The 18,530-nt window shown below is 51.5% G+C and overlaps 1 protein-coding gene across 1 annotated transcript in view; it reads right to left on the reverse strand.

Annotated features, from left to right (window-relative positions):
* Positions 1-4,431: 4,431 nt before the first annotated feature.
* Positions 4,432-18,530, reverse strand: part of LOC146830528 (lymphotoxin-alpha-like) — a 64,572-nt gene continuing 50,473 nt past the window's right edge. The window contains exon 4 of the mRNA XM_085604730.1: positions 4,432-5,595. Coding sequence (XP_085460856.1) covers positions 5,162-5,595 — 434 coding nt within the window. The 3' untranslated portion in view covers positions 4,432-5,161. The remainder of the gene's footprint in view (positions 5,596-18,530) is intronic.

Consider the following 18,530-nt stretch of genomic DNA (forward strand, 5'->3'; position numbering starts at 1 on the left):
CCCCCCTCAACCCCCCTCCTGGATCTGGCAGGTCGAGTATCAGCGCTGGGACGCCCCCGGGTAGCTACGCGCTCTATAAATCTGATTCAAATTCAAATTCAAAGAGACACCAAGAAGGCAGTCACTGTTTGTGTGAGAGATGTCACTGCACCAGGCATAAGTGAAAAGACACCAAGGAGGCTGTCTCTGCTGGTGTCAAATGCGCCCGTTATAAGGGAAGAGAAGCCAAGGTGGCAGTCTCTGCTGGTGTCAGAGATGTCACTGCGCCGGTCATAGGTGCAGAGGCGCGAAGGAGGCAGTCTCGGCTGGTGTCATAGATGTCACTGCATCTGTTGTAAGTGAAGAGACCCCAAGGCGGCAGACTCTGCCGGTGTGAGATATGTCACTGCGCCAGTTATAAATAAAGAGACACCAAGGGGGCAGTCTCTGCCGGTGTGAGAGATGTCACTGTGCCCATTATAAGTGAAGAGATGCCAAGAAGGCAGTCTCTGTTGGTGTCAAAGATATCACTGTGCCTGTTATAAGGGAAGAGATGCCAATAAGGCAGTCTCTGCTTGTGTAAGAGAGGTCACTGCGCCAGTCACAAGTAAAGAGACGCCAAGGAGGCAGTGTCTACTGTTATCAAAGATATCATTGCAGCCGTTAAAAGTGAGGAGACACCAAGGAGGCAGTCTCGGCTGTGCCATAGATGTCACTGCGCCTGTTATAAGTAAAGAGACATCAAGAAGGCAGTGTCTGCTGGTGTGAGAGAAGTCACTGTGCAAAAGAGACAGTCTCTGCCGGTGTAGAAGATGTCACTATGCCCATTATAAGGGAAGAGACGCCAATAAGGCAGTCTCTGCGGGTGTCACAGATGTCACTGCACTAGTCATGAGTGAAGAGACGCCAAGGAGGCAGTCTCGGCTGGTGTCATAGATGCCCCTGCACCTGTTATAAGTGAAGAGACACGAAGAAAGCAGTCTCTGCTGGTGTGAGAGATGTCACTGCGCCGGTCATAGGTGAAGAGACGCCAAGGAGGCAGTCTCGGCAGGTGTCATAGATGTCACTGCGTCTGTTATAAGTGAAGAGACACCAAGAAGGCAGTCTCTGCTGGAGTGAGAGAAGTCACTGTGCCAAGGAAGCAGTCTCTGCCGGTGCAGAAGATGTCACTGTGCCCGTTATAATTAAAGAGACGACAAGGAGGCAGTCTCCGCTGGTGTCAGAGATGTCACTGCGACAGTTATAACTGAAGAGACACCGTGGAAGCAGTCTCTGGTGGTGCCGGAGATGTCACTGCACCACTTATAAGTGAATAGACACGAAGGAGGCAGTCTCTACCTGTGTCAGAGATGTCACTGCACCGGTAATAAGTGAAGAGATGCCAAGGGGGCAGTCTCAGCTGGAGCCAGAGATGTCACTGCACCAGTTATAAGTGAATAGATGCAAAGGAGGCAGTCTCGGCTGGTGATAGAGATGTCACTGCTCCAGAGATAAGAGAAGAGATGCCATGGGGGCAGTCTCGGCTGGAGCCAGAGATGTCACTGCGCCGGTTATAAGTGAAGATAAGTCAAGGATTCAGTTTCTGCTGATGTCAGAAATGTCACTGCACCGGGTATCAGTGAAGAGACGCCAACGAGGCTGTCTCTGCTGGTGTCAGAAATGAGATGTCAAGGAGGCAGTCTTTGCTGGTGCCAGAGATGTCACTGTATCGGTATGAATGAAGAGATGCCAAGGAGGCAGTCTCTGTCAGTGCAGAAGATGTCACTGTGCCGGTCTTAAGTAAAGAGACTCCAAGGAGTCAGTGTCTGCTGGTGTCAAGGATATAACTCCGCCTCTACCAAGAAGGCAGTCTCTGCTGGTGTGAGAGATGTCACTGCGCCAAGGAGGCAGTCTCTGCCAGTGGGGAAGATGTCACTGCGCCGGTCATAAGTGAAGAGACTCCAAGGAGTCAGTATCTGCTGGTGTCAGTGATGTCACTGCGCCAGTTATAAATGAAGAGACACCAAGGAAGCAGTCTCTGCTGGTGCCAGGCATGTCACTGCAACTGTTATAAGTGAAGAGGACCAAGGAGGCAGTCTCTGCTGGTGTGAGAGATGTTACTGCGCCAGTTATAAGTGAAGAGACACCAAGGAGGCAGTCTCTGCTGGTGTCAGCGATGCCACTGCACGCGGAATAAGAGAAGAGACGCCAAGGAGGCAGTCTCTGCCACTGTCAGAAATGTCACTGCGCTGGTTATAAGTGAATAGAGGCCAAGGAGGCAGTCTCTGCTGGTGTGAGAGATGTCACTGCGCCAAGGAGGCAGTCTCTGCCAGTGGGGAAGATGTCACTGCGCCGGTCATAAGTGAAGAGACTCCAAGGAGTCAGTATCTGCTGGTGTCAGTGATGTCACTGCACCAGTTATAAATGAAGAGACACCAAGGAAGCAGTCTCTGCTGGTGCCAGGCATGTCACTGCAACTGTTATAATTGAAGAGACGCCAAGGAGGCAGTCTCTGCTGGTGTCAGTGATGTCACTGCGCCAGTTATAAGTGAAGAGACACCAAGGAGGCAGTCTCTGCTGGTGTCAGCGATGCCACTGCGCCAGTTATAAGTGAATATACGCAATGGAGGCAGTCTCTGCTGGTGTCAGAGATGCCACTGCACGCGGAATAAGAGAAGAGACGCCAAGGAGGCAGTCTCTGCCACTGTCAGAAATGTCACTGCGCTGGTTATAAGTGAATAGAGGCCAAGGAGGCAGTCTCTGCTGGTGTGAGAGAAGTCACTGTGCAAAGGAGGCGGTTCCTGCCGGTGTAGGAGATGTCACTGTGCCTGTTATAAATGAAGAGATGCCAAGGAGGCAGTCTCTGCTGGTGTCGGAGATGTCACTTCACCGGTCATAAGTAAAGAGACGGCAAGAAGGCAGTCTCTGCTGGTGTCATAGATGCCACTGCACCTGTTATAAGTGAAGAGATGCCAAGGAGATGGTCTCTACTGGTGTAGAAGATGTCACTGTGCCCGTCATAAGTGAAGAGACGGCAAGAAGGCAGTCTCTGCTAGTGTCAGAGATGTCTCTGCGACAGTTACAAGTGAATAGATGCGAAGGATGCAATCTCTGCTGGTGTGAGAGATGTCACTGCAGCAGCTATAAGTAAAGAGATGCCAAGGAGGCAGTCTCGGCTGGTGTCAGAGATGTCACTGCAGCAGTTATAAGTGAAGAGATGCCAAGGAGGCAGTCTCGGCTGGTGTCAGAGATGTCACTGCTGCAGTTATAAGTGAAGAGATGCCAAGGAGGCAGTCTCGGCTGGTGTCAGAGATGTCACTGCTGCAGTTATAAGTGAAGAGATGCCAAGGAGGCAGTCCCTGCTGGTGTCATAGATGCCACTGCACCTGTTATAAGTGAAGAGATGCCAAGGAGGTGGTCTCTACTGGTGTAGAAGATGTCACTGTGCCCATCATAAGTGAAGAGACGGCAAGGAGGCAGTCTCGGCTAGTGTCAGAGATGTCACTGCAGCAGTTATAAGTAAAGAGATGCCAAAGAGGCAGTCTCGGCTGGTGTCAGAGATGTCACTGCAGCAGTTATAAGTGAAGAGATGCCAAGGAGGCAGTCTCGGCTGGTGTCAGAGATGTCACTGCTGCAGTTATAAGTGAAGAGATGCCAAAGAGGCAGTCTCGGCTGGTGTCAGAGATGTCACTGCTGCAGTTATAAGTGAAGAGATGCCAAGGAGGCAGTCCCTGCTGGTGTGAGAAATTCAATTTTCCGCATTACCAATCAGTATATGCAGATGGCTGTCTCTTATCATGTAATATATCTCTAATTTTATACTTACTGGGGCTGTGAACAGGAGTCTCTGGTCTGGTCCAGGTCTGGTGGCACAGTGGACTAAAGCAGCCACTGCAGGGGCCTGTGTTTGACCCCATGGTCACAGGTTCAAAGCCCGGCGGGTCCACTCAGCCTTTCATCCATCTGAGGTCGATAAAATGAGTACCATTGAGTTGGGTAACAATAAACATCTGTTATTCAGCGCCAGGACACCTACGGGTAATTGTGCGCTTTACAAATACACCTGTTATGTTATGTTTTAGATTATTGTATATCAAAGTATCAAGAACAAAAATATTGTGTGAAATAAATATTGTGGCCAAAATGTTGTTTACAAAAATATCTCTCCATTGGGTATAGATTTTCGATGATTAACTGTAAACGATATTCAGGACACAATATTTATGTCAGAATATTTTATCCTCGAGTGGTGTCAAAATGATCCCTTTGTGTCATTTATAAATAGATTGGAGATATGCATTTGTTTGACTATACCTTGGTAAAAAAAAAAATAATAATAATAAACAGATAAAGAAGGTCACTATTCAAAAATATTTTTTATTATCGAATAATAAATAAGTCATAAAATATAAATAAACATCAATGTAATCTTCATTTTGTAATAACAACTTTCAATGTTCATTGTACTCAGCTCGTTCCCCTCTCATTATGTTTTTTTGTGGCATTTTACAGAGACAGCTCTCATGTTATTGCCCCTGTTGCTGATGTGAAGACATCTGATTGGCTGAGGACCTTCCAAGCATCCTCCAGTGCTGTGGCTGGAGGACTGAGCACCGTTGAGGAAGATCAACACATCTTGGAAACCCAATAGTATTTCACAAATATTACTGTCATGCTCCTTGCTTGAGCAATGACAATGACATATTAGCTTAATTTCGTTTTTCAGTACATTCAGAATACTTGTGTAATGTGTAACTCTTCCACGGGGGAAACAGCCTTTACAACGAGGTTTTTACTGCGTTGTGCCTTTCCCACGCATTTTTTAGGATGCATAGTTTTACAGCGAATCTCCCCCCACAAATACATTGTTTTTAAATCTAAAAACAATGCGTAGTACTGGCATGCATTGTAAATGCATTTTCGCTGTAAAAACATGCATGCAAAAAAAATGCGTGGCAAAGGCACACGATGTATTTACATGCGTTGTACCGTCGTACAACCCTTCCACAATGGTAGCTTATCTCACGTGATGCGGAGCACACCTGCACGTGGCACGTTAGCTGAAGCCAAGCCCAGGTCGGATTGTCCTTCCATTTTGTTTTCAGTTTTTGTCAAAATAAATAAATAAATAAGTCATGTAACATAAATATGCGCTCAAACGTGGCTGGTGGCATTTCCTCTGCCTCTACCCTAAGCTGGCTTTTTACACTGCAAACAACCCAAAGTAAGTTGAGTCATAAGAGACCACTAAGTGAGAAAGATGGTGCTCCACCTGCGTGAACAGCTGATCCCGATTATCCAAGTGGAACACCGCGCCCTGGTATATGGTGCGAAACCAGCGGCTGGTTGGCCTCTTGCCGTGTGCTGGTGTTGCTTCAACAAATGTTGTCTTCTGGGCGCTCATCAGGGGAGAGGGCTCAGGGTAGGACTTGGAGAAACGCATGATGATGTGTGAGACGTAGAGAGCCCCTGCTTCGGGGCTGCTGCTGCCACTGAAGACCACCTGGGCGTAGACGAAGTACATCCCTGTAGATGGGATCACCAGGGAGTTGTTCTGAAGTTGAACGTGGCCACGTGTGAATGCATGCGAGGTGCTGTTTGACCACTTCACTGATCTCCCATTCTTCTCAGATATACCTGCAACCAATCATAAAACAGAGGTGAGTACAGGGTTCAATAGTGAATTTTGGGTTATTTTGAGCATAAAAAGCCAAGACAGGCATAAGCAAATCACAGTTATAAGTGGTCTTCAGCTCAACCTCCGCACCATGATTAACAGTAGCCTTTAACCCAACATCTACATAGCAAAGAAACTGGAGAGAATTTCTTAAACGCAGAGATACCTGCTCTTGGGTTCCATCAAACCATCAATGCTTGATTTGGAGGTACCTGCCCAAAATTCACACTAAACCATCAATACTTCCCTTGAAGAAACTCACTCTAGTGCCCCACCAGTCCATCACTGGATGATGAGGAGATACCAGCTCCTGAGTTCCATCAGTGCTTGACACAGAGATACCCCACTGTAGTGCTTTATGCATAGATACACTATATAATGCCCACTAATCCAACAATGCTTGATGCAGAAATATTTGCTCTACTGTACCAACAAGCCAATACATGTGTGAAGCACAGATGCCCAGTTATTCTGCATCTCTTCATGACACAGACATACCTGCTGTAGTGCTCCACCAATCCATCAATGTTTGATGCCAGATATCTGCTGTACTGTACCAACAACCCATCAATGCCTGTTGCCCAGATACATTCTGTCCTGCAGCACCAATCCATCAATGCTTGATGCCAAGATACCTACTGGATTCTACCACCAACCCATCAATGACTGATGCCCAGATATATTCTGTTCTGTACCCCAATCCATCAATGCTTGATGCCCAGATACCTGCTGTACTGTACCACCAATCCATCAATGCTTGTTGCCCAGATACTCGCTGTACTGTACCAACCCATCAATGCTTGATGCTCAGATGCTCACTCTACCAATCCATCAATGATTGATGCCCAGATACCTGCTGTACTGTACCACCAATCCATCAATGCTTCATGCCCAGATACCTGCTGTACTGTACCACCAATCCATCAATGCATGGTGCCCAGTTACCTGCTGTACTGTACCACCAATTCATCAATGCTTTATGGCCAGATACTTGCTGTTCTGTACCACCTATCCATCAATGCTTGATGCTCAGATACCTGCTGTACTGTACAACCAATCCATCAGTGCATGATGCCCAGATACCTGCTGCACTGTACCACCAATCCATCAATGCCTGGTGCCCAGATACCTGCTGTACTGTACTATCAATGCCTGATGCCCAGACACCTGCTGTACTGTACCATCAATCCATCAATGCTTTATGCCCAGATACCTGCGGTTCTGCACCACCAATCCATTGATGCTTGATGCCCAGATACCTGCTGTACTGTACAATCAATCCATCAATGCTGGATGCCCAGATACCTGCTGTACTGTACCACCAATCCATCAATGCTTGATGCCCAGATACCTACTGTACAATCAATCCATAAATGGTTGATGCCCAGATACCTGCTGTAATCTACCACCAATCCATCAGTGCTTGATGCCCAGATACCTGCTGCACTGTGCCACCAATCCATCAATGCTTGATGCCCAGATACTTGCTGCACTGTACCACCAATTCATCAATGCCCGAAGAATAGATACCTGCTGTACTGTACAATCCATCAATACTTTATGCCCAGATACCTGCTGTACTGTACCACCAATCCATCAATGCTTGATGCCCAGATACTCGCTGTACTGTACCACCAATCCATCAATGCTTGATGCCCAGATACCTGCCGTTCTGTACCCCCACTTCATCAATGCTTGATGCCCAGATACCTGCTGTACTGTACAATCAATCCATCAAAGCTTAATGTCCAGATACCTGCTGTACTGTACCAATCCATCAATGCATGATGCCCAGATACCTGCTGTACTGTACCACCAATCCATCAGTGCTTGATGCCCAGATACCTGCTGTACTGTACCACCAATCCATCAATGCTTCATGCCCAGACCCTCGCTGTACTTTACCACTCCATCAATGCTTGATGCCCAGATACCTGCTGTACTGTACAATCAATCAATTAAATGCTTGATGCCCAGATACCTGCTGTACTGTACAATCATTCCATCAATGTTTGATGCCCAGATTCCTGCTGTACTGTACCAGCAATCCATCAATGCTTGATGCCCAGATACTCGCTTTACTGTACCACCAATCCATCAATACTTGATGCCCAGATACATGCTGTACGGTACCAATCCATCAATGCATGATGCCCAGATACCTGCTTTACTGTACCACCAATACATCAATACTTGGAACCCAGATACTTGCTGTACTGTACCACCACTCCATCAATGCTTGATGCCCGGTCATTACAAAGGCCGCGTTGTGTTTCCGCATACCATTACGCCGCAAGTCGGAACAACGACTTGCGGAGGGGGGGCGCTGGATGTTGGAATAGTATCATTTACCATTCCAACTCCAGTCTGTGCGGACAATAGGGAAGGTGTTGGATTTTAAATCCAACATCCCCCTTCCCCCCGCAAGTCGTTGTTCGGATTTGCTCAGTAATGGTATGTGGAATCACAATGCAGTCGTTGTAACGACCGCGTTGTGATTCCCTGCAGGATAACCATTCGTGGTAAATGTTTTTTACCGTACTGTACCAATCCATCAATGATTGAAGCCCAGATACCCTCTGTACCACCAATTCATCAATGTACTGTACCAATCCGGGGCGCTAGGTGGCGCTACACCAAGATGGCCGCACTGTAGTGAGGCTCCTGCCCGACCGGGCACTCTCACCATCCTTCACGCTATCCTGACCAGACTGTTCCACCTACAACCCTCACCAATGTGCGTGTGAGAATCTGCGGAGTCCAACGGTGTCAAAAACGGAGCGCTCGCACCCTGGCGAGCCGAGATAGCTGAGGTTGTTCTGAGGAGCGGAGGGCGGCCCCAACGTGTAACCTGACCTGCTCGGCAGCTGCCCGCTAGGAGATCCCGGGGATCGGGGGCCTGCTTCGGGCTGCGGAGGCGGAGGCCCGCTTGGGGCGCTGAGTCACGGAGGAGGGGGTACTGAGCTGCCTGCGGCGCTGCCGCCCGACTGCTGCCTAGGTGAGAGGAGCTGTGGAGGAGAACGCGTGGATGATCCTTACCGGCCGCTGGCTTCCGCACCGGACCGCTGGTGGAGGTCCCCCCCCTCCCGGAGGTGCTTTCTCGAGCCACGAGACATCGCACCCCGCTGCACTGTCCCCATCTATGCCGAGCGGGCCCATCTGCAGTCGATCACCCTGCGGACCGGAGAGGGGAGCCTCGGACCTTTTGCTGCCTGCCGCCGGCGGGTTGGGGCGGCGCTGCCGCTGGACTTAGGAGCTGGGAGGCGCGATAGACCCGCGACCTGCGGGCGCGTCCCCGCCGCCATCTTTGATATCGACCTGCTGCATCGCGGTGCCCCCGCCGCCCTCCTCCTGGGGGGCCTCTGGCGTCGCCCCCCGGACTGGCTGGAACCTCGTGGCCCCCACCGCAATGCACAATTTGAAGCCCTCGACGCTTCCGTGGCCTGGGTTGGTCCCCCCCCAAAAACATGGAGGGTGCTTCCCCCTTCGCTACAGCCTAACGGTACATAGCCCTTAACTGAGTGGAAGCCCCTGCAGAGCGGCCACGTCGCGGGGATTGCTGTGGAGTCCGGTCGCCTGGGACTGCTGCATGGGACCCCTTCTAGGCTTGGACCCCTCCTCCCGCTGAGCCTGAGGCCTGCCTTGCTGACGATTGTGCCCCCCGATTGGAATACGGCGGGAGCGGGAAACGACTGCTGTCTGTCCCTGGGCCATTTGAACATTACGCCCGGTTTGGGCCCTGTCTGCGCTGCGGACCCCTGGATGGGCCCGCGACGACTCCTGCTGTCCTAACCCCACTGCCCTCATTTGCGGGGCTGCCGCTGACCCTACCGGGAACCTGCCTGATCCTGGGCGGTTTTGGGCCCCTGCCGCCTGCCAGTTGCTTTGGGGCCGGGCTTGATCGCCGACTGGACGGCTGGGGACGGTGGGCTCCCCCCGTCGGGTTCCGACCGAACCTCCCCCCCTGGTGGGATAGACGGATCAGCGGGGGGGTCGACTCCTCACCGCTCCATGGGCCGCAGCGAGACGCGCCAGTCCAAACTGCCCTATGAGGCCAAGAGAAACCCCCCTCCGTTGGCTGGCGCGGAGGGGGGGCCTCCGCTCACCGAGGCCCCGGACGAGGCCTGGAAGTCCCTCTTGATGGGCATGAAACAAAGCCTATCCTCCATCGACTCCAAAATCGACACCATGAATGCCCGACTGGACGGAGTCGTGGCTAAACTGGATCAACATGCCGCCCGCATCCAGGAGACTGAGGAACGAATCTCTTCCCTGGAGGACGGCGCTGCCTCCTCGGGCAAGCAGCTGACACAAATGGACAGGCTCCTTAAAATCATCGCGGACAAGAATGAGGACCTGGAGGCCCGGTCCCGCCGCAATAACGTTCGCATTCTGGGCCTTGCGGAGTCCACCAATACAGGGAAGGTTGAGACCTTCGTTGAAAACCTGGTGATTGAACTTTTTGGAAGGGACTCCTTTTCCCCGCACCTTATCGTGGAGAGGGCACACAGATCCTTGGCCGCTCGCCCTCCACCTGGATCCCTTCCGAGGCCCATCATCGCTCGATTCCTGAACTACAGGGACAGAGATGCCGTGCTGCGCCGGGCGCGAGAAATGGGCACTGTGCGCTACGGCAATGAAACACTATCCTTCTTCCCCGATTTTACCGCCACTGTCCAGGAGTCTCGATGCAAATTTGCTGCTGTCAAGAAGAAATTGCAAGCACAGGAGATACCTTACGCCATGCTGTATCCAGCGAAATTGAAAATAACACACCATGGTAAACAACTCTTCTTTCAGCAGCCTCAGCAGGTGGAAGACTTTCTTAAACGCCACAAGAGGGACAATGCTCGAGACAGAGATGGACAACATCGCTCTAGATCGCCCTCTCCGATGGCACAGCAGGATTGACCCCTCTCGCTGTAGTGACACTGACATTCCTATGTGCCGCTGCTGCATATATCTGCTCGAGCTGCTGCACACCCCGGTGAGGTAACCCTCTACTGTTATCAATGCTCGGTCTGGTCACTGTTGATGTATTTGCCCGGTTACCCATCTCCGTCCCACATTGAGAAGCTGGACTTGCTGTCTGGTTCTCGTGGGTGTAAGTAGGGAGATGGGAGGCTGGTTTGGCGCCCCCTGGGAATTATCCCCCCGATGGGTGAACCCCACTGCACCCCCCCCCATGCGGGGTAGGGGTTGCTGCTCTACAGTTTTTTCTAGTTGGGGTGGTATTGTTGGGGATGGGGTGGGCAGGGTGGGGTCCTTATTCCCGGCCAGTTGGGGTTGCCGGCGTGGGTGGGCAGATGTTCCGTTTTCGATTTCCTACCACTGACTCCTTAGTTACAATGGGGTGGGGTTGGGTATTTGAAGTTGTCCCCAGGAATGTCCTCTCAGATCGTTACCACGCATGCTATGATTTGTCCCATGCTATGTCTACCGGTCATGTGTTATTGGGCCTGGATCCATGGGGAGCGTAGAGAACACTGAGCCAGTGCAGCAGTTTCAGATAGTCTCCTGGAACGTGCGCGGGCTGAATGACCCGAGAAAGCGTCGCCAGGTCCTGGGATACCTAGATAGGCAAAAAGTATCTGTTGCCATTCTTCAAGAGACGCACCTGCGGCCGGGCGGGAGCCCCCCCTTCGCATCGCGGTGGGCTGCATGCAGGGTCTTTTCATCTTATTCGACTTATGCGAGGGGTGTGACCATATTGGTCTGGCGTGGGGTGGGATTTATACCAGCGGGTACTGAGGTGGGGCCCTGTGGCAGATATTGCATGATCTGGGGGAAACTACATTCACACACAATACTGTTCGCATGTTACTACGGCCCCAACGTAGACGACCCTGCAACGCTTCTGAACCTGTGGGGTAAGATACACACGTTAGGTATCTCTCATGTCATCCTGGGGGGAGACTTCAACACCGCACTCAGACCCGCAATGGACAGGTCGCACCCACAGCCATCACACTACTCACGCACCCAGCGCAATTTGGTACACTTAACGGATGAGCATCAGCTGGTTGATGCGTGGCGACACCTTCACCCGACACTTCGACAAGGCACACATCATTCCGCTGTGCACTCTACATGGGCTCGCCTCGACTATATCTTTCTCTCAGCGGGCATTGCCCCGTGGCTGCTCGGGGCGCGTCACCTAGCCCGGACTTTCTCCGATCACTCCCCTGTCTTACTGTCGCTCCACATTCCCCTCGATGCCTCCCCATACCTGAACTGGCGTCTCAACCCTGCACACCTCACGGATTCTGCCTTTATGGCGGAACTGGAGGACGACATAACAGACTTTTTTGACCGTAATGCTGCCTCAGTCTCCCAATTCACTACGGTATGGGAGGCTTTCAAGGTTACAGTGCAGGGATGGTGCATGGTGAGGGGCGGGGGGGGGGTTCTTAAGGTTCTGCGCGGGGATGTGCGCAAAGGTGAGGCTGAGCTGCTCCTCTTGGAACAGGAAATGGCACAGGACCCGCACAATCGCGCAGTCGCGGCGCGTCTCAGGGAAAAAGTGACCGAATACACTGACGCTGCGGCCAAAGAGTGTAAGTTTCTAGGGAAGCCTTACGTTGCGCGGCTGCATGGGGAGGGAGACAGACCCGGTAGAGCTCTGGCCGTTGCGGTACGTCCCCCTAGGTACCGAAATTACGTATCCACCCTTCTGGATGACCAGGGTGTCCCACAGAGGGACCTTTCGGCCCAGCTTCACGTCCTTACCGAACATTACGTAGGCTTATACACCTCTCGCAGGACTACTCCGATAGCTCTGCAGGAGTACCTGGAGGACACCGCGATAGCGTGGCTGGGCCCGTCCCAGCAGAAATTCCTGCACCACGAACTAGAACTTGATGAGATAAAAGAGGCGATAATGTCCATGAAGTCTGGCAAGGCGCCCGGATCGGACGGCTTGCCGATAGACTTTTATAAGGCCTTCATTCATGTTCTTGCCCCTATACTGAAGCAGGTATATTACTCCGCCCTTGAGGAGGGCATCCTGCCGGGGACGATGCGCGAAGACCTCATAACATCCCTGTTGAAACCTGGCAAGCCCCCTGAGCACTGCGACTCTTATCGGCCCCTCTCCTTATTGAACACGGATAGCAAGATCCTAGCGAAGGTGCTCGCTACGCGCCTTAATCTTCTGATGGAGCGTCTGGTCCTTCCCGATCAGGCCGGGTTCGTCCCCAACCGGGCGACATCCCACAATCTGCGCACCCTGCAAGCGGTGATGCAGGATATTGATCCCAGCTGTGAAGCCGCGGCGGTTTTCCTAGCCGCCACCAAGGCGTTCGACACCCTAGAGTGGGACTATCTTCTGGCCTTGTTGGAGCGGATGGGAGTGCCCTTCAATTTCCTAGACTGGATCCGGTTGCTATACTGACATCCTCAGGCCACAGTTCTGCTGAATGGGTCCCGCTCTGCTCCATTCACTATCCACAGAGGCACCCGGCAGGGATGCCCTCTCTCTCCCGTCTTATTTGCCATTGCTATAGAGCCTCTGGCGGCCAAACTGCGACAACACCACAAACACCGCTCTCTTATTTATCCGGAGCGCCAACTCCTTATCGCGTTATATGCGGACGACATGACCCTGTTCGTCCACAGGCCGCGAGAAAATCTTAACCCATTATTGCTTGAGGTAACCAAATTCGGAGCCATAGCGGGCATACAAATTAACTGGGCGAAGTCTGCTTTGTTCCCCCTGACTGACAGCACTACGCGGTTCCCGTTGGATTAACCCTTGGTGTGGGAAGCGGACGAGCTCACTTATCTGGGGGTTCGGGTAATCAGGAACAAGGAAGCCATGATCAAAACTAACTACGGGACTGTCCTGGACAAACTCACGGATCAAATCACACAATGGATCCACCTCCCTCTGTCCATGGCGGGACGCATCTCCCTGATCAAGATGGTGGTGCTTCCCAAATTATTATACCTATTTACCAACATACCCTATAGCCCGGGGGCATACTTTTTCAAGACCCTGAACTCTCAGATTTCTCGGCTAATCTGGGGTGGGAAACAGGCCCGGATCGGACTACGGACACTTATTTTGCCCTATCATCAGGGAGGGCTTGATGTCCCGAATTTTCAGAAATATTATGACTGCGCCCAAGGCCACTTTGCGGTTTACTGGCTCCACCCTCCCCCCTTTATGGCCCACCATGCAGTTGAAGATGGGTTCATGAGGCCTGCGCAACCATCGGGGTATCTATACACAGAGATCCAACCGGGGGCTCGCGACCGCACTACGGTCGATTGCACAGTGCAGGCCTGGATGCGCTTGGCGGATTACATGGATGTCAAATTTCTATATTCTCCCCGCATGGTCCTGGCGCATGATCCCAGACTGAGTGTCACTCGCGAGGAGCTTGGACGCCGGATGCTTACGCGGCTGGCGATTCACACGTGGGGAGATCTATACCATCAGGGGAGCTTTCGAGCGGCGGCACACTTTTTTGGAGGCGCTACCCCATCTGCAATGGACACATTTCTCTACGTTCGCCTTTGGCAAAATATCAGGGCAGTTACACCACACTTCCCGGATGAGCCGGAGACCGTGGCACCATTACACGCTCTGCTCCAGACGCCCGCCCCGACACATGTGGTCTCGCTGTTATATGCACATGTACAGGCGGCTCCCACCCCCCCCTCGCTCAGGGTGCGGAGGGACTGGGACAGCGATCTGGTTGATCCCATGTCAGATGACCAATGGGAGGAAAGTTGCTCCCACATTACTGCAGTGACGGGTAATGCACGCCTCCGCTTGGTGCATTATAAATTTTTGCATCGCCTCTATTTCACTCCTGCCAAATTGTACCGCTTTGGACTCCGGGATAGCGATCATTGTCAGCGGTGCCGGGAGCCGGGTGCAGATTTTATACACCTGGCGTGGTCCTGCCGTGCAGTGGCTACGTATTGGGCTGAGGTGTTCGCTGCCCTCTCCGTGATGGTCGGGATGGATATTGCGCCCTGCCCTACTATTGCCCTCCTGGGCCGCTCCTGCCCCGCGCTAAAGGCACATCGGAGGTTTCTCGCGCTGGGTCTTCTGCTGGCTAAGCGCCATGTGGCGTGCAGATGGGGACGAGGGCGAGCGCCCAAATTTAAGACTTGGCTGGCGACGATGTCAACCTGGCAGGAACAACTTCACAAATACGCGGACCTGTTGCCTCGCAAGTCCCGTCCCAAAGACCTATGGGGGCCCCTCAAGGCATATCTCCTACGCTCTCAGGACGCGATCGGGGCGGGAGGGGACCCGCGCTGGGACTCGGGGGGGATTGCCCGCCCGCTACGAGCTGACCTGCGCCTACCCCCAATGGCGTTCCTCGCTGCTGCATCTCCTCGCACCGCTTGCCCCCTTCCTCCTGGTACACACCTCACACGGTGCTTCTTGACGCATCCGGATCGGCTACATGCTCTCCAAGGTACTCACATATCGCATGCCTGGAGTTCGGCGGAGATGGGCGGGGGCTCTGCGACTCACCTGGCACCGAGGTCCTGAGGCCCTAGTGCACTACTGGGGTAGATGGCATGGCATCCTAGATGGTAACACCACTTTCTTAGCTTCCTGATTGGTTCATACCGACCCCCCTCCCAGAGCAGCAGTTTTGCGAGCCGGGGCTGCGCTGCGCCACTTCATGCTCCTACTTTCATTTGCGGTGCGCTGCACGGTGCCGTAGCCCCGCGCTGTAAGATACGGTATTCCACATACTGTGTATGGTGGACGCACCCTGGGAGGATGCTGATGTTGTGTTTTCTTTAACCCCTTCAGCGCTGCGCGGATTCCCCCGCGGTGCTGAAGGGTTCGAGCACGGGCGGGGCCATGACGGAACGGTTCCGTTATGAGCACAGCTCAACCGATGCTCATGACGGAACCGTTCCGTCATGAGCATGGAAGGGGTTAAGTTAGTTAATGCAGATAAACGAAACCTCGACTACTCCCTGTTTGACCTCTTATTGCTTTACGACTATGCATTCGCTTCCCACATAAGTAGCCTGTTGTTCCTATTCTGCTGCCGGCCCTTAAGGGTTGTAGGCATATGAGCTGTGTTAATTGGTTGGTACTTGCCCTGCAATGCTTATCACTCTCGATACTGAGTTGTCGCTACCGGCCTGTATCAATGCAGGATGTAGGAAACAAGCTGTGTAAAATTTGACTTTGACAATAAAGGTTTTCAAAAAAAAAAAATGTACTGTACCAATCCATCAATTCTTGATGTCCAGATACCTGCTGTACTGTACCACCAATCCATCAATGCATGATGCCCAGATACCTGCTGTACTGTACCACCAATCCATCAATGCATGATGCCCAGATACCTGCTGAACTGTACAATCCATCAATGCAGGATGCCCAGATACCTGCTGTACTGTACCACCAATCCATCAATGCTTCATGCCGAGATACCTGCTGTACTGTACCACCACTCCATCAATGCATGATGCCCAGATACCTGCTGTACTGTACCACCAGTCCATCAATGCATGATACCCAGATACCTGCTGTACTGTACCACCAATCCATCAATGATTGGTGCCCAGATACTCGCTGTACTGTACAATCCATCAATGCATGATGCCCAGACACCTGCTGCACTGTACCAATTCATCAATGCTTGATGCCCAGATACCTCATGTACTGTATCAATCCATCAATGCTTGATGCCCAGATACCTGCTGTACTGCACCACCAATCCATCAATGCATGATTCCCAGATACCTGCTGTACTGTACAATCCATCAATGCAGGATGCCCAAAAACCTGCTGTACTGTACCACCAACCCATCAATGCTTGATGCCCAGATACCTGCTGGACTGTACAGTCCATCAATGCAGGATGCCCAAAAACCTGCTGTATTGTACCACCAATCCATCAATGCATGATGCCCAGATACCTCCTGTACTGCACCACCAATCCATCAATGCATGATTCCCAGATACCTGCTGTACTGTACAATCCATCAATGCAGGATGCCCAAAAACCTGCTGTACTGTACCACCAACCCATCAATGCTTGATGCCCAGATACCTGCTGGACTGTACAGTCCATCAATGCAGGATGCCCAGATACCTGCTGTACTGTACCACCAATCTATCAATGCTTGATGCCCAGATACCTGCTGTACTGTACCACCAATCCATCAATGCATGATGCCCAGATACCTGCTGTACTGTACCACCAATCCATCAATGCTTGATGCCCAGATACTCGCTGTACTGTACAATCCATCAATGCTTGATGCCCAGATGCCGGCTGTCCTGTACCAATCCATCAATGCTTGATGCCCAGATACCTGCTGCACTGTACCACAAATCCATCATTGCTTGATGCCCAGATACCTGCTGTACAGTACCACCAATCCATCAATGCTTGATGCACAGATACCTGCTGTACTGTACCACCAATCCATCAATGCCTTATGCCCAGATATCTGCTGTACTGTACCAATCCATCAGTGCTTGATGCCCAGATACCTGCTGTACTGTACCACCAATCCATCAATGCATGATGCCCAGATACCTGCTGTACTGTACCACCAATCCATCAATGCCTTATGCCCAGATACCTGCTGTACTGTACCAATCCATCAGTGCTTGATGCCCAGATACCTGCTGTACTGTACCACCAATCTATCATCGCTTGATGCCCCGATACCTGCTGTACTGTACCACCAAACCATCAATGCTTGATGCCCAGATACTCGCTGTGCTGTACCACCAATCCATCAATACTTGATGCCCAGATACCTGCTGTACTGTACCACCAATCCATCAATACTTGATGCCCAGATACCTGCTGTACTGTACCAATCCATCAATGCATGATGCCCAGATACCTGCTTTACTGTACCACCAATCCATCAATGTTTGATGCCCAGATACCTGCGGTACTCTACCACCATCCATCAATGCTTGATGCCCAGATACCTGCTGTACTCTACCACCAATCCATCAATGCTTGATGCCCTGAAACCTGCTGTACTGTACAATCAATCAATGCTTGATGCCCAGATACCTGCTGTACTGTACCACCAATCCATCAATTCTTGGAACCCAGATACCTGCTGTACTCTGACACCAATCCATCAATGCTTGGTGCCCAGATACTTGCTGTACTGTACCAATCAATCAATGATTGAAGCCCAGATACTCGCTGCACTCTACCACTGATCCATCAATGCATGATGCCCAGATACTCTCTGTACCACCAATCCATCAATGCTTGATGGCCAGATACCTGCTGTACTGTACCAATCCATCAATGATTGATGCCCAGATACCTGCCTTACTGTAAAATCCTTCACTGCTTGATTCCCAGATACCTGCTGTACTCGGCCACCAATCCATCAATGCATGATGCCCAGATACCTGCTGAACTGTACAATCCATCAATGCAGGATGCCCAGATACCTTGCTGTACTCTATCACTATCCATCAATGATTGATGCCCAGATACCTGCTGTACTGTACTACCAATCCATCAATGCATGAAGCCCAGATACATGCTGTACTGTACCACCAAACCATCAATGCATGATGCCCAGATACCTGTTCTACTGTCCAATCCATCAATGCAGGATGCCCAGATACCTGCTGTACTGTACCACCAATCCATCAATGCTTCATGCCCAGATACCTGCTGTACTGTACCACCAGTCCATCAATGCATGATACCCAGATACCTGCTGCACTGTACCACCAATCCATCAATGCTTGGTGCCCAGATACTCGCTGTACTGTACAATCCATTAATATTTGATGCCCAGATACTCGCTGTACTGTACAATCCATCAATGCATGATGCCCAGACACCTGCTGCACTGTACCAATTCATCAATGCTTGATGCCCAGATACCTCATGTACTGTATCAATCCATCAAT

This window comes from Triturus cristatus, chromosome 5_1 (assembly GCF_964204655.1).
Source record: "Triturus cristatus chromosome 5_1, aTriCri1.1, whole genome shotgun sequence".
Lineage (NCBI taxonomy): Eukaryota > Metazoa > Chordata > Amphibia > Caudata > Salamandridae > Triturus > Triturus cristatus.